Below are 20,237 nucleotides of genomic sequence, written 5' to 3'. Positions count from 1 at the left end.
GATAGCGCAGTCATAGCTGAAAACGAAGAAAATAAATTACAAATCTCATTTAGGAAAGTTTAATGTTCAGAGTCATAAATTTATACCTTATTTTTTGGCCTGATATTTTAACATATGATGCTTTAATTTTCTTCTCGTTCTCCCCTTTCTGCAGAGGTTCTCCGCCGGCATATATTATCAATCTTGAAAATACATATCCCTTAAATACCAAAACAAATCAGAAAATAAACTCGAATGAATGGACAAGATACACCCAACTGAATGGACAATATACACCCAACACAACTAACGAAATAGACCTATCTATTAAAGTAAAGAAGACAGAGGCAACTTACAGTGAATTTATTAGTGTCCTTTCTCTCATCGCTTGGAGCTTTTTTGTGTAGCGGGTCAAGTATTTGACATTTCCGCTTTGTTGTATTTATCAGCCATAACCACCAATGTCCCGAGTGGCAAACAGGAGCAAAAATCTGAAGGATTGCCACATTTCAACAGTGTGTTATTTTATTTGGCATATAAGTAAATAAGCGTACTAACAAATTTAGCAAACGAAAACTTACATATGGATGTGAAGTTAATTTTTTTCTATCTATGAAGGGAATGAAACTCGGGTAGGCTTCCACCCTGAATTCCTTTTTCGTTTTTGGTGATATGAATTCCCCCCTTGGGTGATCCGAAAGTGCCATGCTCTGCAAGAATTGCAAAACAAGAAATGAAATACTGAAAATACACAACTTACACCCAATCGAACCTAAAAAATACACCCAAATCAATGCAGAAAATACACCCAAAGTTCGTAGAAGTAACACTTACCACAATATCGGGGGGGGGGACAGTATATTTGTTCTTGAAACCTCTTTTCATTTTTCTGGTTTAGGATGAGGCAGATGGCAGATACAATCTAGAAATATATGCCGAAATCAATTTTACATTAATAAACATTGCAGTTGACTTTGGTGTAAAAACATTAATGTTAGTCTAATATTACCTGAGATTCTATATCACTTTTTGCCTGGAGGGATGCAAGGTCATTCTGATCAAAATGTATTCTCCTTGGCCAATCAGAGTGCACATCTCCTCATACTCGTTAGTATTGCCATCTGCGTCTTCCTTCAGTCTCGTCCCCCAGATGTAGCACTTTTGTTTCATATCATCTGGAATTTGATTTATTCCCCCAGGAGTTTCAAACTTTGCAGAACTTTCTCCCCCAGCCTCCCTCTGAATTTGTGGACTTTCGTTTTTTCCTTCGCCGCATTGCTTGCTAATTTTTGGACCAAATTGTCTAATTGTTCTAGCATACTTGCAGTTTCTGGAGATTTTTCCCTTTCTGTCTCCTGCATTGACGCCCCCTCCTGGCTTGAACCAGTCAATCCAAGGCTGAATGATGGCATCCCTGAATCTGTTTTAGGAACATAGGTTGCTGTCTGTGCCATCATCAACAGGGCAGCAGCGTCTTCTGCGGCTGGATGACTGCGTCATGATGTATAAGAATAAGAGTAAGAATAATAATATACGGATGATAAGCAAAGATTGATTTTAGTCTGATGAACTTACATTTTAGTTGGAGCTGGGGGAAGCGTGGGTGTGGTTTTTTGAAGTTGTTTGGGGGATTCAGGAGTGCTGCACAGTTACACAAAATTAATCATGGCGTAAAAAAAAATTGATCAGGAACAATATACACCCAAACTGTTAGCAAATATACACCTAAACCCTAAACAAATATACACCCAATACTATTTCTTACGTTTCTCTAGTCCCTTCAATCCGTAGCATAGGGGTTGGTTCGAAATCTGTGTCAGTGGTTGTTTGATGCCGGCACAAAAACCTGGATCGGGACTCTAAACAAGAAGAAAAATGAAAGGTTAACAACGTATTTGAAAATAATAAGGTTATAAGGTTGAAATATTCTTGGGAAAACTCACATTGCAAGCGCTTCGGACGGTGTTTGTTCCCTCACAACCATCATATTCGAATCAGTCGGACTCAACCTAAAATACACCCAAAGAAGGTCAAAAAATACACCCGAACAATTCAAAAAGAAGCCAGGCTTTGTTTTTTGAGAACTTATATACTTGCAGTTTTTGCTTTTTTTTGCTGCCTTTTTTTTCTTGAATAAAATAATAAAGGGCTTTTTTTTTAAAAAAAATATATACAGAATTAGAAGTAGAAGGTATTAGAAGAACAAAAGTAACGGTTATTTGAAAGAGAAATTACATGCTCTGTGACGGCTGGTTTACACTACTCTGTTCTGTGCGTCCTTGAGAGGAAGGATCATTACTTCCCAAGTTCACAGCCGGTAGTCTAAACAGATTTCATGTTATTCAGACAAAATAAGATACAGGTTTAAAATACACCCAAATTTATGCACAAGATATAACTAACTGAATGGACAATATACACCCAACAAAACAAACGAAATATCCCAACTTAGTAAACAACATACACCCAACTTGATCCACAAAATACACCCAAATTGTTTCACAAAATACATCCAAATCATGATAACAAGATTTTATTAAATAATAAAGCTTCTTACGTTTCAGAGGACACATAGCGACCTTCTGTCGATCGCAGGTCAGCTTGGTTCTCCCTGCGAAACAAGATACAATTATTAGCAAACAAAAGACACCAAAATCTCAAATACACAGCCCAGCAAGACATACCCCTCTGCAGCAGATTTATCAACGTTTTTCTTTAGCCATTCATCGAGTTCGTCACTTGATATTTCATATCTCTCACTACATTCATAAAATAAGATATTAACAAAAATAATTACGATGATAGACCATAGTATAGCATACGAGGTACTGTACCCGTCAAAGTATTGATCTTCTTCAGGAGGTGAATCCTCCACAACAACTTTTTTCTTTTTTTGTTGTGTTCTGGGTGGAAAAAAAAACAGTACCAATCAGAAATAAAAAATTAATTTTATCACAGAATTTTATCCAAAGAATTGCTTACTTTTTTGGAGTTGTTTTTGTTTTTTTCTTTTTCTTCTCCTTCTCCGCAAGTGATGATTCTTCGCTCCTATAAGTTAATAATAGACACTTCAGTTAATACACGAAATCTTTATAATGAAGCCAAAAGAAAGGAGTAATAATTTCAGAACATTACTCATCACTTGGTTCAGATTCAGATTCTGAATCAGAATCTGACTCCTCTTGCCTCTGCTTTCTTTTTCTGGAGTCCATTCTGGAAGGCAAACAATCATCATTCAGAACATACTAATAATACACCCAAATGAATTCATGAGATACACCCAATTGAATATACAATATACACCCAACGCAGCAAACGAAACACACCCTGCTTAATAAACTACATACACCCAACGTGATCAAACAAAATACACCCAACTCAAAAAAGAAATTACACCCAAGTATGGTACTTACTTTTTCCCCTTTTTGCCGGGGTGTTTTCTTCCCGAATCCTCTGAGTCTTCTTGAGCCTCAGACTCAGAGGTAGAAGTGTCACTGTTAGTAGTTTCTGTCTCCGAAGACGATGTTGGACTCGCCTTCCTTTTTTTTTGTTTTTTTTTTTATTTCTTGTTTTTTTTTTCTTTTTTTTTTCATTTTTCTCTTGTCTCTACCATCTTCACAATCCCCTGAAACATGAGATATTTTAGTTAGCAGCATTCAGGTAAATAAAATACACCAACTTATTATGATTACTTACCAAAATTTCCTCTCTTTCTGCAGTCATTCTTTCCACCAACTGCTCCTTAGTCCAGTTGGCAATCCAGGGCTTTGGTGGTCTTTCAGCCCTGTTCTTGCCTTTATTTTTTGAAAGATGAAAGTAGATTATCATCAGGGCGAAGAGGCAGCCATTAATTGCCTTCTTCTTCTTCTCCTGGTAGTCTGTGATGCCCTTTACCATGAAGGTCAAAACATGCCCCCCCCAGTTTCTTTCCGATATGCCGTCCATCTTAAAAATTGGGGCCAGGTGCACGGGCGATATTTTGTTTATCGTCGTTGGCAAAAGGAACGCCATCTGTATGTAGAGGATGAATATCCTCTTGAACATCAGGCGTTCCTCTTCGTTGCCAACGCCGATTTCCATCATTTCATCGGTAAGACTTTTGAGGGTCTTACCCTGGAATCTTCTATAAATTATTTTGTCATCATCAGAAAGTTTCTTATACTCAACTTTCTCAGGAAATAGATCTCCTACAAAAAGGAAAACAACAAAGTATCCAAGTCGGTTCAGATACACCCAAGCATCAACTTAAATTCACCCAAGCAACAACTTAATATACACCTATAATTTTAAGCTAGTTACCTGTTGCATTGATGCCAAGCGCATGACCTATTTTTTTTGGGGTTATTTGGAAAGAACCATATCCTGTCTTCAGTTTGTTCTCCCCAAGTTTGAAGTTGTTTGCCAGCTCCCTTAAGAGTTGGTGATCCACCCTTAGTGGTGGGATGTGCATCAAGCCACCAAATCCGAGATCCCTCACAATCGCCTTCTTCTCCTCAGTCATGTTTCTGAACTTATCACTCAGGAGATGTGTGGCACACTTAAGGTCTTTTGTTTGGTTTCTTGCTGCCATTTTCTCTGAAACGAACAATACACCCAAATATATCAGTAAGATACACCCATATATATGAGTCAGATACACCCATTAATAACAATAAGATACACCCATTGATAACAGTAAGATACACCCATATATATGAGTCAGATACACCCAAAGATATCAGCAAGATACACCCATTGATAACAGTGAGATACACCCATAGATATTATTCAGATACACCCAAAGATATCAGCAAGATACACCCATTGATAACAGTGAGATACACCCATAGATATTATTCAGATGCATGCGTATAGATATTAGTCAGATATCACTCAACCATGCTTCAATATCAAGCCACATTACAAGGTTAAGCAGTATACACCCCCCAATCTACGGAATAAACCCCCAAAAATCAACAACAATAGCAGGAGAACTTAGAACAACAACGTAGAACGACGTAGAACTTAGAAGAACGACGTAGAACTTAGAACATTGTAACAAAGAAGCAAGAATAATAGTAAACCCTAGAAGAACGACGTAGAAGAAAAGTAAAATATACAGGAATCTTAATGAACTTACGTTGAGTATTGTTGCTTTATTTTCTCTTCAGATTCTTCACGGAGAGTTTGATGGTGTTTTGATGGAGATTTCGAACAACGATTTGTATATTTTGAACTTTGATTTTCGCTCGAAAATGGGAGGGTTTCCTTGTTTTCAAAGCGCCTTGAGAAGTGGAAGAAGTGGAAGAGTCTGTCATACGTAACCGTTTGAGTGTTGAGCGCGTAGTTTTGACGCGCTATGTTATCTCTCTTCATGCGCGTGAGTTCTATTTGGGCTGGGCCAACTTGTAAGCTTGTAAACTTGTATGTGTAGCAGGCCCGATAATCTTTTTAGATTGATATTTTTGTTCAACATAATTTATATATCATTTTAGAGTTTGAAGATAATACAACTCTATTTCAAAATATATTTTTTTTATACTCAACGGAACTTACACTCCTATTTCAAAATATTTGTCGCCTTAAAGTAGTTTCCATTCATTGAAAATTTAATATATTTAAATATAAATTATATCCTAATACAATAATGAAGTTTCAATGCATAAAATTTTTAAAGTAAAAGTATATTCGAATAAAAGGATTATTTAACCGTGTTTTTCGATTTTATGATTTTATTATTTTTATCCTTGTTTTAAATAATATTTATTAATTTTTAATCATTATTTTATAATTTTTGAAACAGAATTTTTTGTCAAAATAATATACTTGAATTGTAAAATCTAATAATTTTTCATATGCATATTAAATACTAATTTGAAAACTAATTCTTATATACACCGTATTTCGAAAGAAGAGTGATTTTTTCTCTAATTAATTATCACGAATATTTAAGAAAAGAGAGAAAAAATAATAAAAAATTGATGAATGGTTATAAACTATAACATGTGGCTTAAAATTTTTTATTCGAAGAAAAAAAATCTCCAGTTTCGGAATAATAGAATTAAATATCTCATGTTTATCGTTAATTTAAATTAATTAATATAGAATACAACATGATTAATACATATGTATGTCGTAATTTATTGACTAACTACATATTTTTAAATAGAATAAAGCATCATTTTTAAATAACAAGTATGCTACGATTTCGATGGTTAATAATAACATTTTCGTTGACCGTCAAATAAAAAGATGACAAATAGAATTGTTGTTAGTTAGATTAATCTTTATTTAAGTGATTATCACAGTCTTTCTTATCTCTTTTAAGATACTATTTGTTGACCATTGAATAAGAAAGATAGTAAATGTCTATCATATTACATAAGAGAATTTTCACCAACTATAAAAAGCCACCAAAAAAATATACTCACAACTCAACTTAATATAACAAAAAAATAATGTTCCATAACTAATAAAATTTATTATTTTTAATTAATATTAGCAAATATTTTAAAGTTTAAGTGCTAGATTTTAAATTTTAAATACTAAAATTAACTACTAACAATATAAAAATAAAAGGAAAAATTACTCTAAAGGACCGTTAGAAAGATTTAATTATTAAAAAGGACCTTTAATACCAAAATTGTTAAGAAGGACCAAATCTTTTTATGATATTTAAGAAGAAGAATTAAATCTTTTTTATAAGAAGATAAATATATTCTTAACTATTTTTTTATTTATTTTGTATAATCTTCAATATATGCTATTTAATTTACAATGTTATATAGATATTTATGAATATTCACTTGGGATTAATTAGTTAATTAATTTAAAAAGAATTACTCAAAAAGATTGTTAGGAAGATTTAATTATTAAAATATTAATTCTTAACTATTTTTTATTTATTTTTTATAATTTTTATATTAAAATTTATTTTTTTTTAATTTTGGTAATTTTTATTATTTATTTATTTATTTATTACTTTTATGATCTTTTGTCTTTTTTTCTCGTTAGGTAAAGATCATAAAAATAAAAATAAATAAATAAAAATAAATAATTAATTAATAAAAATTACTAAAATTTTAAAAGAAATAAAATTTATCAACATAAAGATTATAAAAAATAAATAAAAAATAATTAAAGATATATTTATCTCCTTTTTAAAAGATTTGATTCGTTTTCTTAAATATTATAAAAAGATTTGATTCGTTTTATTAAATATTATAAAAAGATTTGGTCCTTCTTAATAATTTTAGTATTAAAGGTCCTTTTTAATAATTAAATCCTCCTAACGGTCCTTTAGAGTAATTTTTCCAAAATAAAATGTTAGCTAATAGTATTAACTAATATTAATAAAAATTATTATCTTTAACATTTTCTCACAAAAAAATATAAGCAAATAATTTTTATGATTCACATGTATTAATTATTTGGATTTAATTTATATAAATATCATTGTGAAAGAGATTTTTATAGACATTCAACTAACATATCAATACATCAGTAAATAAATTTCACATAACCACCAATTATAGCTTGAAAGGCTCATGAATACTATAAATATATTTGATTAGACAAAAATAGAAAATTATTAAATGGTATCAATACATAAGAATTAAAATAATCTAAATTAAGATAGTTAAGGATCCAAAATGACAGCAATCATATTAACAAATGTAGGTATTTGAGTACATGTTCGTTGTGACAGAGTAAAAACGAAAAGTAGGAAAGGAAATAAAAAAAAAAGGAGAGTAATCTAGTTGCAAGTTCACATCAACATAAAATTGATCCTTCATAAAAAAAAAAACAAATGTTGTTATCATACATATGCCCATCGACTTTTAAGGGAACAAGAAATTCAACAAAATTTTTAAATTTAACAACTTTATTATCTATAAAACTATGTTAGATCTCATGCATTAACATGCAATTTACAACTAGTTGATAAAAGCAAGTTAGCAACAATGGTGGCTGATATGTGTGTGTCGATTAAAGCAGGAAGCTTTGATTATTTGGAGAAATATCCAGAGCGCAGAATATCATTTTTCCAAAATTTTACATTGTTGGAGTTACTTTTACGGCTGGGATTGGTGGCCTTCTATTTGGTTATGATACTGATAAATTATACATCTATGCGTATTTTCTACCATTTCATTAATTAAGAAAAAAGAAAGAAAGAAATGATATAACACATATTTTGTTTTTATTTGTAGGTGTGATATCTGATGCTCTCTTGTACATAAAAGATGATTTGAAGTTGTAAAAAATAGTAGTTTTTTTCTGGTAAAAGAGAGAGTGCCTTTTTTTCATTTTCTTTTAATTTGGTAGCTTGTAATTATGACCATAGTTATATGAAACGCAATATGTTCTGGTAGGATAATTGGTAGGTGGTAAACGACACATCACATTTAAAATTTGTAATGGGATATATATATATATATATATATATATATATATATATATATATATATATATATATAGCATTCGACTACATAGATAAATTGTGAATTCATGTAACTATGACTATGACATAATACGACTAGAGTAGAGTGCCATTTTGCAGCAATTATATGTTCTCATTTTGTGATGTTTGCAGGAACTAATAGTTGCCATGACCTTAATTGGTGCAATTTTCGGCGCCGCCATTGGTGGTTACATTAATGATTCTTTAGGGCGTAAGACTACCACTATTATGGCAGATATTTCACTATTAGAAAATGGATTAATACAGACAGATTTACAGATAGATTTAGTCTTTATTACAGACAAGTTTTTGGTTACCGACGGATTTTGTCCCTCTGTAAAAGCTCCGTCGGAAATTATTTACCGACGAATTTTTTTCCGTCGAAAAATTACCAACAAATTTTTACCAGTTACAGTTGGATTTTTCCTCTGTAAATTCTCCCTCCATTTTTCGAAGGCGACGAACTTTCCGACAGATTTTTTGTCTGTAATTACAAACGGACGAATTTTTCGACGAATTTTCCGTTTGTAATTACAGATGGATTTTCCGACAAATTTTTCGTCTGTAATTACAGACGGATTTTTCGACGCATTTTTCGTCTGTAATTACTGACAGATTTTTAGACGGATTTTTCGTCTGTAATTTAAACTTTGAAAAATCATTTCACACTCTGAATACAGACAGAAAATTCGTCTGTAAATCTGTCGGTAAAGTAAAATAGAAATTTTTTTTAAATTTTTCCATTGCAAAATGAATACTTTAGGTTTATTTTTTAAATTTCCTCCATCAAACACACTAAATTGAAAAAAAAGGCCAAAAATCATATAGATAAACATAATATTCATTACATGATACCTATAAAATTGGATGTTATTTTTCAACATCATTGGCCAATATCTCGCTATCTCAATAAAAAGATACAAAAAAAATAAGATGACCATCCTAATGTTACATGGATCTCTTTCATTAACATTACACTTAACACTTAAAATGGGACAATCTAAAATATTAATGGATAACTAAATTGCATTGGCAGTATCAAGTTTCACATTGATTATGAGCAAATGCTGTAGAGAATCCCACTAACAAATGCATCACCGGCCCCAGTTGTATCAATGGGATTAACTTTAACATCTGCCACCCAGCCTTTGAATTTCTGTGCACACAATCAACAATGAAACAAGTGCTTATGCCACTCACTCTCAAATGGACTTGGTAGTAAGCTTACCTTGGTGTAATATCTACAACCTGAACCTTGTGTCACAATTAATAGCTTGAGATTAGGGTGAAAAAGCTTCTTTAATACAACATCATTATCGTTAGGATCATCACCCTCAGTCAAAAATGTAATCTCCTCTGCACATACATAAGATAATAACAAAAAAAAAAGAATAAAAAATTCTTATGGGGCACTTAGTTTTGTTTCTGTTGTTATTTTAGTTGATAAGTTTTTCTCATATATTACAAAAGTAAGACCCCTTTCTTTGTTTTGTTGAAAGCAAAAAACCCAATAAATAGATACAAATTGAAAATGAAAAAAGAAATCAAAAGAATTAATATTTTATTTTTTATTTAAAAAAGTAGTTACCCAACTGGGCCCTAAATCTCCATCAAGTTTGCAAGATCGCATAGAAGTGGATATGGCTATTCACCAGGAAAGCATCAACTACATATTACTTAATAAAACAAAAGAAAGGAAGGCAATTTTGAATTTCCAGATTGTTACACAAAAGTGCACATTCATCAATATATGATGAAATCAACAAACATGCAGCCCAAATAAAATGATGGTTTTCCTTGAAACAACATCACGAATGAGATTATTCAAAGTTTAAGCAGGTTTTGGGTATATGTTCAACAATAGGGTTATTTTAATACACAGTAGGTACACAATGTGGTATAAATTTTTTATTTCAACTGATCATAAGTTTAATAAACAATTCTATGATTTTAACTAAGCAGTTGTATTTTAAAAAGAATAAAAATAAAGTGAAAGAAAATGGATTAAAGAACCTGGATAAGAAGTGGAACAAGATTCGGATCACTCATGCTAAGACTAATCCTGTCATCCATTCTCATCTTTGTAGCATTAAAACCAAAAAGCCTACAAAATACGGAGATCGGATGTCATCAAATTAACAAATATTTGATGTGCATGTTAGGTCAAACCAACAAATAAGCAAATCATCGAACACTTGGTGTGCACAGCGAAATTCATAGAGGGGAGGGAAGAAGAAAAAGAAATTTATGGTGTTACATTTTGCTTGTCCCTCACAACTCTAACCTATTTGTTCAGTTATTTTGGATTAAACATTTTGCTTTATTGACTGAAATGAAACACAAGTAATTTAAATTGCACAATAATGAGAAAAGAAGTTGACTCCAGAGGAAACCACAATAACCAAACATAATTGAGGTGAAATATCTTAGACACCAAAATTTCAAGTCCTGACCCCATACTCTCTTTTTTTGTTATTAAAATTGCCAAAAAATAAAAAGAGCACAACTAGCAAGATGACCCCATTAACTTTTAAGATATACTCAAGTTTTCTTGGTATGAAGAATGTGAGTTTAAACCTTATTATTAATCATTACACAATAACTTTTATATGTCAATGTTTTAAACTTCAAAATTTAGTTAAGAGCCATGGTAGTGTAATACATCATTAGATACTTACAGATCTCCTTTTGACATATATCGCTTCACTATCATCTCATTTTGTTGGGCATCACGTCCACTAATAATCAAATAGTTCTCACTGCTAATGAACCAATTAAATTTCTCAAACCAGTGAACTTTTCGCATATGTGAAATTGTGGCAACAATTTTTTCCTGAAAAAAAATTGTTGAACAAATGAGCAAATTACATAAGTAGTCTTTTATTTTAAGATTAAAAAGAATAGATGAAAAGTTGCAAAAGCAGTCATATATAAAATGATGATCAAGAAAAGAAAAAAAAGAAAAAGACTCTTAGCTTGGTTGTCATGCAGTTCTACATATTGCTCATTCAGCGATAAAATGGCTATCTTTATCTAAATATTTATTTTATTTATTTTTGGGTTAGATAAAGAAACTAAAGACTACTGAGGCACCCTCCAAAACAATAAAAGGACAGCAAAAAGGAAGAACCTAATATCATAGGTATAGCAAAAGGATAATTTTATTCCATGATCATAGCATGGATTCATTAGCAATAAATAAAAGCAATGGAGAATATTTATTAAGAAAATAAGTTCATCACATAGGAAGAAAAATTACCAGAGCAGAGGATAAGATCCTCCCTTTTTTTTAGAATTAAAAAAGCTTGCAAAGTGACAGAAATTCCTAGTATTATGATATGGTAACAGCATCTCTCTAATCATAATCCAATAACTATTTAGCTATATATACAGTAGATTAAAGATATGCAAATCCAATTTATATCAACCTGATTAAGCTGTAGGCGAGTCTTTTTCTCTGCAGCTTTAAACGCCTTTTCATGCGCAGTTATAGTCTTTTCCTGTTTGCTCTCTTGCTTTTTCTTTAGTTCATACCACCTCCGAGCATTGGCATGAGCTGAGAGAGCTAAATCAACTTCAACCTTGAAAGCAAACATAATATGGTTACTAATGTCACATATTGAAAAAGGGGGGAGGTGGGGTGGAGGAAATCACACATATTCTTTGAGAAAGAAAATTCAACAAAACCAGATAGATGGTAAAACTGACAACCAAACTAATGAACATTAGTGAAAATCTGAGAGTAAAAAATGACTAATTGGCTTAGACATGGTTTATGATTGAACGCGATAATCGTCTAATAATCGAATCCATATAGCAGATCTGTAAAGACCCAATTTCTGATAGGTCCGGATCACTGCCAGTCATCAGGTGTTACTTCCCAGTAGCCCTATAAAACTCTAGACTCGATAATATTTACTAGATATAAGCCTTTCGTACTAACGGAATCGCATATGTTAACTTATTATTATCACATACTTTTTTTTAACAAACCTCTGAATAAAACCGTGAACATCTTCAGAGATATACAATATAAAATAAACACCAGACTAACAGCAAAATTTAAATTTAGCAATAAGATCACAAAAAACATATATAGTTCTTAAGTTAGTTCATACAAACTTGACATATATATATATATATATATATGCAACTGACAACTTTCCAAATACCTGGTTCATGTAGAAAACCCCTAAGCTAGTACCCGGACTAAAAAAAAAAAAAATATCAAGTCCTATCCCTCAAAAATGCTACAGAAGAGAGGGAAAGCAAAGTCTAAGAAATAAATACCATCTATCGTACATTCTTTCTATCGTCGAGGCACAACTTTGCAACCATCAACTCAAGACTAGTTTCGAGCATCTCCTGTAGGGTCCAACAACACGTGCTCCTCTGGTACCTCTCTGAATATAACTCCTATGGTGGCGATCAAGTCTGGATCTTCCATCTGTGGGGGAAGGGAAAAGGAAGGGGTGAGAACCTATATGGTTTCCAGTAAGGCGGCATCGTGAAAGCGCATCTCTCTCCTGAAACATAGAGTTTTGGCTCTATCGTAATAACTCGCTTACTAAGTCTCTCGGCTATTTCTGTATCGTGGGCTCTGACATAACTCTTTCTTGGCATCTTTCTTTGGGATGAATGCCGTTCTCACGCTATTCTCTATGATTATTATTCCTAACTCTATTATCTTATTCTAAACTTTGAGAAAGTTACATCATAATCTTAAAATACAGACAAGAATCAGAAAATAGAGAATTAACAAGAAGCAGATGGCACATCGCAGAAAGAATGAACAGTAAACAATCACAATCAAATGTGCAAACAATTTATGATGCATGCCTATTCCTAGTGTAGACCATGAGCTCACGCGTCGGTTGTCTACCCGCAACCCGACGTTACTCGGGGTGAACCCCGAATATGGTTCCTTTACTGTGTCAATTAGACACCTTGGCATCACGGTTACTCGTGTCAGTTAGGCATCATCATAATAACATTTTAATGTGTATCACAGTAAGGAACAGTGCTATCGGTTAGGCGAACATTTCCGCCTTAGCAATCTCAGACTATCAGTTAGGCGGACACTTTCGCATTAGCAATTTGGCACAAAGGCCCATTCAACATACAATATGCTATCAGTTAGGCAGACATTCCCGCATTAGCAATCTTAGGCTATCAGTCAGGCAGGCACTTCTGCATTTGCAGTTTGGCACAAAGGCCCAGTCAAACAAATAACATTCAACTATCCTTTTCATTCATTGTTTCTTATTTCCTGTCTTTTCATCATGCCTCCACATCACCTTATAAATATACATACCTCCGCATCACCACATAACTAAGTATACCTCCACATCACCATATTACTAAGCATACCTTCGTATCACCCTTTTAACTTTAACCTTCCTAGGGGTAACTTGCATTCTTATTCACTTCTTAGCTTGTTTAGCCTAATATCATTTTGGCGACCGGTTTTCTATCTAACGATTAATATCACAAATGGACTCGGACTCGCACAAATTTTATGTCCACATGTTCGTATTGAACTCAAGTTTCTAAAGGTCTAGAAATCATATTTTTCTGGGCAGTCTATCTCCAGCTATTGAGAAAAAATCGAGACTGTTATTCTAGGTTTGTAGGAACAGCACCTTGCTGTCTTGTTATGTGGTTTTTATGTTGTGAAAGCCTACGCACGGACTATCTCTCTTATCAAAGTAACTCTAGAGATCCTAACCTTTACTTTGAATGATATTTTACTACATTTGGACTAGAATTGAATTTTATACAAGATTTTAAAATTTTGCTACTGCACTTGTAAAGATTCAGAAAAATAGCAGGCAGCAGTGTTTTTATAAAATTCATAATAATTTCAATTCTAATCCGTTGCTCCTAAATTTTTGTAAGATTATACTCAACACCCCTAAGTTTTATAATCAACAAGTTTCAGGTTCATATCACCTTGTTTGGTTAATTAAATGTCAATTGGAAAGGCTGTCATGTTTCTTTAAATTAGTTCTGAAGTTCCTGCGAACAGCCCAGCTTCCAAGAGGCATAACTAACTCTACAAAATAGCTATGGACCTGAAATTTATACTCATTTAAAATAGACTTACAGATCTATAAAATCCATTTGGAATCAACTCAAAATGTTAAGTAAAACAAAAGTTCCAGTAGTTTGAAATTGACACTGCAGAACTAGAAAAACCAGAAAAATTCTGCAGCAGCTACTGTTTTTAAAAATTCATATCTTGTAAACCACTTGGCCAAATTCTTTGAAATTTGTATGGAACATTCAAGACACATTGAAGTTTTACAGAAAAATAATTTCATCCAAAATTTTGATCTGGATTGCTCCCAGAAATTCGTTCATTCTGCTGCCAATTATGCAGAAATTGCAGAAATTTTGCACAATGTAATTCCAACAACCTCACATATCAAATCTTATATTTAAGCCTAAAATTCCTCTAAAACCATAATTCTATACTTCTTTTAACTAATCAAAGTTGCTAGAGTGGTTTTCGTATCTCCTAGACCTCAGAATCATCAATTCACATTTTCTACAAGTGCGCATACTCACACAAGTACATATATGTTCATCAAATTCTGCATAGTAGTTCTACCATTATCATCACCATTACTATACTTAATTCAGCAACATAATCATTAGGCAATCACACATTTCATTATCACACTTCATCATTCACACAAACACAAACATACGATTAAACTAGCCTAACCCCTACCTCAATGGAGTTCACCCTTTCTCATGAAATCAGTCCTAGCTTTCTCTTCCTCCCTTGGTCAGCTTTACTTCAAACTTTGGCCAGCCCCTTCAGCTTCGGTCAGCCCCATCTCACGCCATCACTCTGCTCCTCTTGCTGCTCTGATTGATGGAGAACAAGAAGAATTTGAAAGACTCCTCCTTAACCTTCTTTTGGTGTCACTCCTACTCCCTCTGTCATTCTCCTGCTCTCTCGTTCCCAATTCCATTTTTTTGCACAGAAAAAGAAGACCCAGAAGAAGTAATGGACATATAAATAGGAGGGGAAGAAGTGGGATGAGGTGGTGAAGAGAGTGGCGTGGTTTCTTCTTCAGAGGACACCTAATCAGAAGCCAATCATTCCAAGCGGTGACCAAGAGGTGTGACCTTGGTTAGGAGTTTTTCTCTGGTTGGTTTATCAGAGGAAGAAGAAAAAGAATTAGGGCTTTAATCATGGTTACAAAGGTTCCTAATGATGTGAATGGTTTTTGATCCTGGTTCGGTTGAACCGAAGAAAAGAAAGTGGTTTAATATATGTTGGTTCACAATTAACTAAACCTAATGATATATCTATATTTTTCACTTATCAAGTCTAAGTCCACCCTATTATTTTATGGTGAGGTGATTCTCGGAAATTTATCGAATTTCTCATCACAGATTTTCTGAGATTAACTCTGTGGAGAATTGGGGTGTTATAAGATCTCCCACATGGTGGGATAAGACTTTGTTGTTGTTGAATAACAGATCTCACCTAGTACATAACAAGATTGTTCTTGTTATTAGAAATGAATTTCTACTTCAACAAGAAGTGATAAATAAATAAGAACCTTATCTATAGGGAGTGTCTTCTCATCATCATCCATTTCATCAAAATTGTTTGCCAACAGTAAAGTCTTACAGTTCCTCTCAAGATAGAGCTTATCAATGAGACTAGCAACAGGGTTTCCAGCTTTCTTTTCATCTTTCACCATACGTGAAAGGTTATCCCAGTTCATACCCTTTGCAAAAGCTACACGAACAGCTAATATAGCAGCATTCACATCTTCTAAGTTGTATTCTATCAATTCTTCCATTTTAACACAGTGATCAGCTTCTTTCCTCAATGTGTGCACTCGATTTTCCTACACAGGAAAATGATAGATAAAATTGTTTTACATGTTAGCACCATCAATGAAATCAATAATACTTAAACAACAAGTTTTTTCACTTTTTTCTCAACTTCACATGAAAACTATGCCTGTTTATTAGATCTGAAAGAGACTTCACATATTAGGACATAAACGTGTATTTAGTCTTATAAGAGGTTCTTCTTTTAGGTTAGAATCCAGTAACATGAGTGTGACTCTGGCATGGCTACCAACCTGATCCAAGCATATTTTATTCAGCTTCTGAGCAGCTGAGTTTTCTTTGGCTTTCTGCTGTTGTTCAAACCTTTGGCTCTCAATTTTGCTGTAGAACTCATCCAAGGAAGCATCAAATGTCTCAAATTTTGTGTAATTCCTTGACTTAAACTAGTTGAGTAAGATTGGGCAGAACTCGTCATAGATCTGCATCAACATATACAGAATACCACAAAGTCATTTGAGTATGCATTTTTGTCCCTAATTCTCTCCCATACTCACTATGCCCCTATAATTATAGAGAAATAGAATAAAACCTGGCTAACACTTCCTGTTTGAGAGGAAGAATCCTTTTTCAAATTTTGTTTCTGCATCAAAATGTATCCTCCAAGAACTATTTGACAGATGAAATATCTCTAAATAATATATTTGTCTGCAGATGTCAAGAGATCACAATTCTAGATCAAATTTTTCCAGAAAAACACTACCAAAATTCTGTGGATGACACTAGATACAAATGTCATTACAAAATAGCATACCAATTGTAGAAGGAAGCGAGTATCTATGGCATTGCAAATTTGTTGCTCCAATTTCCTGTCAAAAGCTACTTCTATGACTTCATCATCACCAGTGTCATCCTCACGAGTCATGGAATCTGAAATTAACAATAACGGAATCTGCAAATCTTGTGAGAGTAAGATTGATAATGTTATTCCTAGGGTTTGCAAAAGTTGCGAGAGTAAGATTGATAAAGTGAGCTCGAAGAGTGTGAGACAGAGTGAGCTCGCGATGAGAGTTTGAGACAGAGTTACCTAAAATCAGAAAAGAGAAGGGGCAACAGCCAAAAACGGCAAGGAGCAGTGAATCAGAAACGACGCACGGCGAGGAGGGGAGGAACCCTTCACGACAGCGACGCCATGAGCTCAACTCAGAACTTCGTGCGACGGCGAAGAGAGGAGGAACGATGCAAAGAGGGACGAGTAGAGCTTCCCCAGATGACGAAGGCACCCACCGTCTGTCCTCGCCGGCGGTGACATCACCTTCTACCGGAGGAGAAGAGTTGGACGACAACTTTGAAGAGGGATGAGGGTGAAAATGAGTTCAAAGGTCAGGAGTGTGAATGGAGCTCGATAGAGTGGTGATAAAATTAGGGTTAACTCAATATTTCCGACGGAAAATTTAAATTATAGACGAATTTTCTATCTGTAATAATTTAATAAAACACATCATTTTGTCTATTTAATTACAGACGAATAATTCGTCTGTAACCATTTTCTACGGAAAAAAATTTAATTTTTCCGATGGAATTATCGACGGATTCTCTTTTTCGTCTGTAATTTATGCTAATTTATTTTTTTGTTTTCCGACAAAAATCCCTCTAAAATTCCATCTGTATTTCTGTGGGATAAAATTCGTCGAAAATATCTGTCTGTAATAACTAGTTTTCTAGTAGTGTTTGTTTCGCAGTAGGATCACTCTTGATCGCCGTCGCACCAAATCCCACTCTTATCATAGTTGGCCGGTTTTTTGTTGGCCTAGGTGTAGGTTTCGCTTCTGTTACTGCTCCTATGTATATCGTAGAAGTATCACCGTCTGAAATAAGAGGTGGATTAGTTAGTGTCAATTGTCTTATGATCACAACTGGCCAATTTCTTTCCTTTGTCATCAATTATGGGTTGACTAGAGTAAGCATACCCAACTCTTTAGCTAACAATACCAATAGCAATAATTTTATCTTCATCCATCTTGATTTTCTAAGAGCAAAATTATGTGTGCAGGTTCCTGGAACATGGCGTTGGATGCTTGGAATTGCAGGTACACCAGCTGTTATTCAGTTGGTTCTTATGGTCTTCCTTCCTGAGTCCCCCAGATGGCTATATTTGAAGGTAAATGATGATATAATATCAATGATCATTCATGTGAAGTTCTCTTTATGAAAAAATTATAGGTAATAACTATTAGATAATTTTACATGTTGAACTAAAGACTAATGTTGAAAACCAATTTTTTTTAAACTAACATCAGCCAATTTTTTAATTTTATTTATCTTAAATTTTAGATCCTAAAACTAAATTATAAACATAAAATCTAAAACTGACTAATGTTAGCTAACTAAAATTAGTTTTCTATACTATCTTTTTTAACTAAATTATCATCTAACAATTATCAGCTATTATTTTCATATGAAGAAAACTTTATGTTAATAGTCACATATAAAATCTAGGTAAAATTAATCCTTATATTGATTCCTTTTCGGTACAATAATTAAAAGCTTAGTTACTTTTAACTTGCAGAATAGGAAGGAGGAGGCTACCAATGTTCTTTCTAAGATATACCCATCTCCCCGGTTGGAGGACGAAATATATATTCTTGAAGCTCACATGGAGCAAGAACAAAAGGATAAGGTCAAAGTTAAATACACTGATGTATTTAAGTTTAAAGAAATCAGAGTTGCGTTCATATGTGGCGCTGGACTTCAAGCATTCCAACAACTTACCGGTATTAGTGTTATAATGTACTATAGCCCAACAATCATTCAATTGGCTGGCTTCAAATCAAACGAATCGGCTTTGTTCTTATCCCTCATTGTTTCTGCAATTAATGCCGGTGGCACAATTATTGGCATTTACCTTATTGACATTGTAGGGCGAAAGAAGCTTACACTTAGTAGCTTAACAGGTGTGGTTGGATCGTTGATCCTACTCTCTGCTTCATGTTATGTTAGAGGACATGGCAACCCGAGTTTAGTTTATGGATGGCTTGCTGTTGCGGGTTTGGCTTTGTATATTATATTCTTTGCACCCGGAATGGGTCCTGTTCCTTGGGCTGTGAACACAGAGATATACCCTGAAGAGTTTAGAGGAATATGTGGTGGCATGTCTGCAACAATTAATTGGGTTGGTAGTGTCATCATGTCTATTAGCTTCCTTTCTTTTGTGGATGCTATTGGGCTTGGTGAGAGTTTTATGATTCTTTTGGTTGTTGCTTGTGTTGCAATAGTTTTTGTGATTTTCTGTATGCCAGAGACAAAAGGGTTGACTTTTGAAGAAGTTTCAAATATTTGGAAAGAGAAAGCCTATGGAAAAAATAAAAACATAGAGAGCATAGTTGAGCAAGCAAGTACATGATCAGCAACTTTTTCCAATATGCCTTAGACTTTTGAAAGCACGAAAAGTCATAAAGTTTGGGTTTGAACATGAAATGAAGAAGAACAAAAAATAAAAGGAGAAGAAATGAAAGATGCAATATATATGTGTCTGCGTGCTCACTGGTAGCTTTGGCCAAATAAAAGGGGGAAATGTTAATGGAGAAGACGTGGTGACATGTGTGATATGCAATAGAGTTAGTTAGATGAAATGAGAATCTGTTATAGGATCAATTGAGTGTTAGTTATTGATGTGTTATCCTTCATTCTTAGTGTGTAGATAAGTGAGGTAGCTTCAAGTGTAAACTAATTCATTCCACTATCAATTTAATTTCATATTCTTTGTTCATTCTATTAATTTTCTCTTTGGTTTTCATTTCTTTCAATACCTTTACATGATATCAGAGTTGGTCATAACTAATCATGGCTTTAACTCTTGCATCATCATCATTATCGCTGTTAAGAACAGCTTGGTTCCTCTACCGATAAGCAATAGTATTTTTTAACGATAAAATAAAAGGTTATGCCACAATGATGAAATTGAATATTTTCAGCACATGAAGAATGTATGTAAATA

General features: G+C 33.5%; 1 protein-coding gene and 1 pseudogene across 3 annotated transcripts; one reads left to right on the top strand and one right to left on the bottom strand.

The window, feature by feature from the left end:
- The first annotated feature begins 7,922 nt into the window (after positions 1–7,922).
- LOC130934676 (inositol transporter 1-like) lies at positions 7,923–19,643 on the top strand (annotated as a pseudogene).
- LOC130932492 (uncharacterized) lies at positions 9,282–15,613 on the bottom strand. Of its 3 annotated transcripts, XR_009067463.1 has the most exons (7): positions 15,159–15,613; positions 12,713–12,869; positions 11,851–12,003; positions 11,101–11,255; positions 10,436–10,526; positions 9,651–9,778; positions 9,282–9,578 (listed from the first exon to the last, which is right to left on the bottom strand). XR_009067463.1 is itself a non-coding variant. In XM_057861822.1 (6 exons), the coding sequence occupies exons 2-6, from the start codon at positions 12,713–12,715 to the stop codon at positions 9,761–9,763; spliced, it is 420 nt and encodes a 139-aa protein (XP_057717805.1). In that variant the 5' UTR covers positions 12,716–12,869; positions 15,159–15,613; the 3' UTR covers positions 9,282–9,760. The 3 variants fall into 3 exon arrangements, 1 of the variants encoding a protein (XP_057717805.1); XM_057861822.1 differs by having other exon boundaries at positions 9,282–9,778; XR_009067464.1 differs by lacking the exon at positions 12,713–12,869 and having other exon boundaries at positions 9,282–10,526.
- Positions 19,644–20,237: the final 594 nt, after the last annotated feature.

The sequence above is a fragment of the Arachis stenosperma genome, chromosome 6 (genome assembly GCF_014773155.1).
Source record: "Arachis stenosperma cultivar V10309 chromosome 6, arast.V10309.gnm1.PFL2, whole genome shotgun sequence".
Classification (NCBI taxonomy): domain Eukaryota; kingdom Viridiplantae; phylum Streptophyta; class Magnoliopsida; order Fabales; family Fabaceae; genus Arachis; species Arachis stenosperma.
The sequence above is the reverse complement of the archived record's forward strand: the minus strand, read 5'-3'. Positions and strand labels throughout refer to the sequence as shown.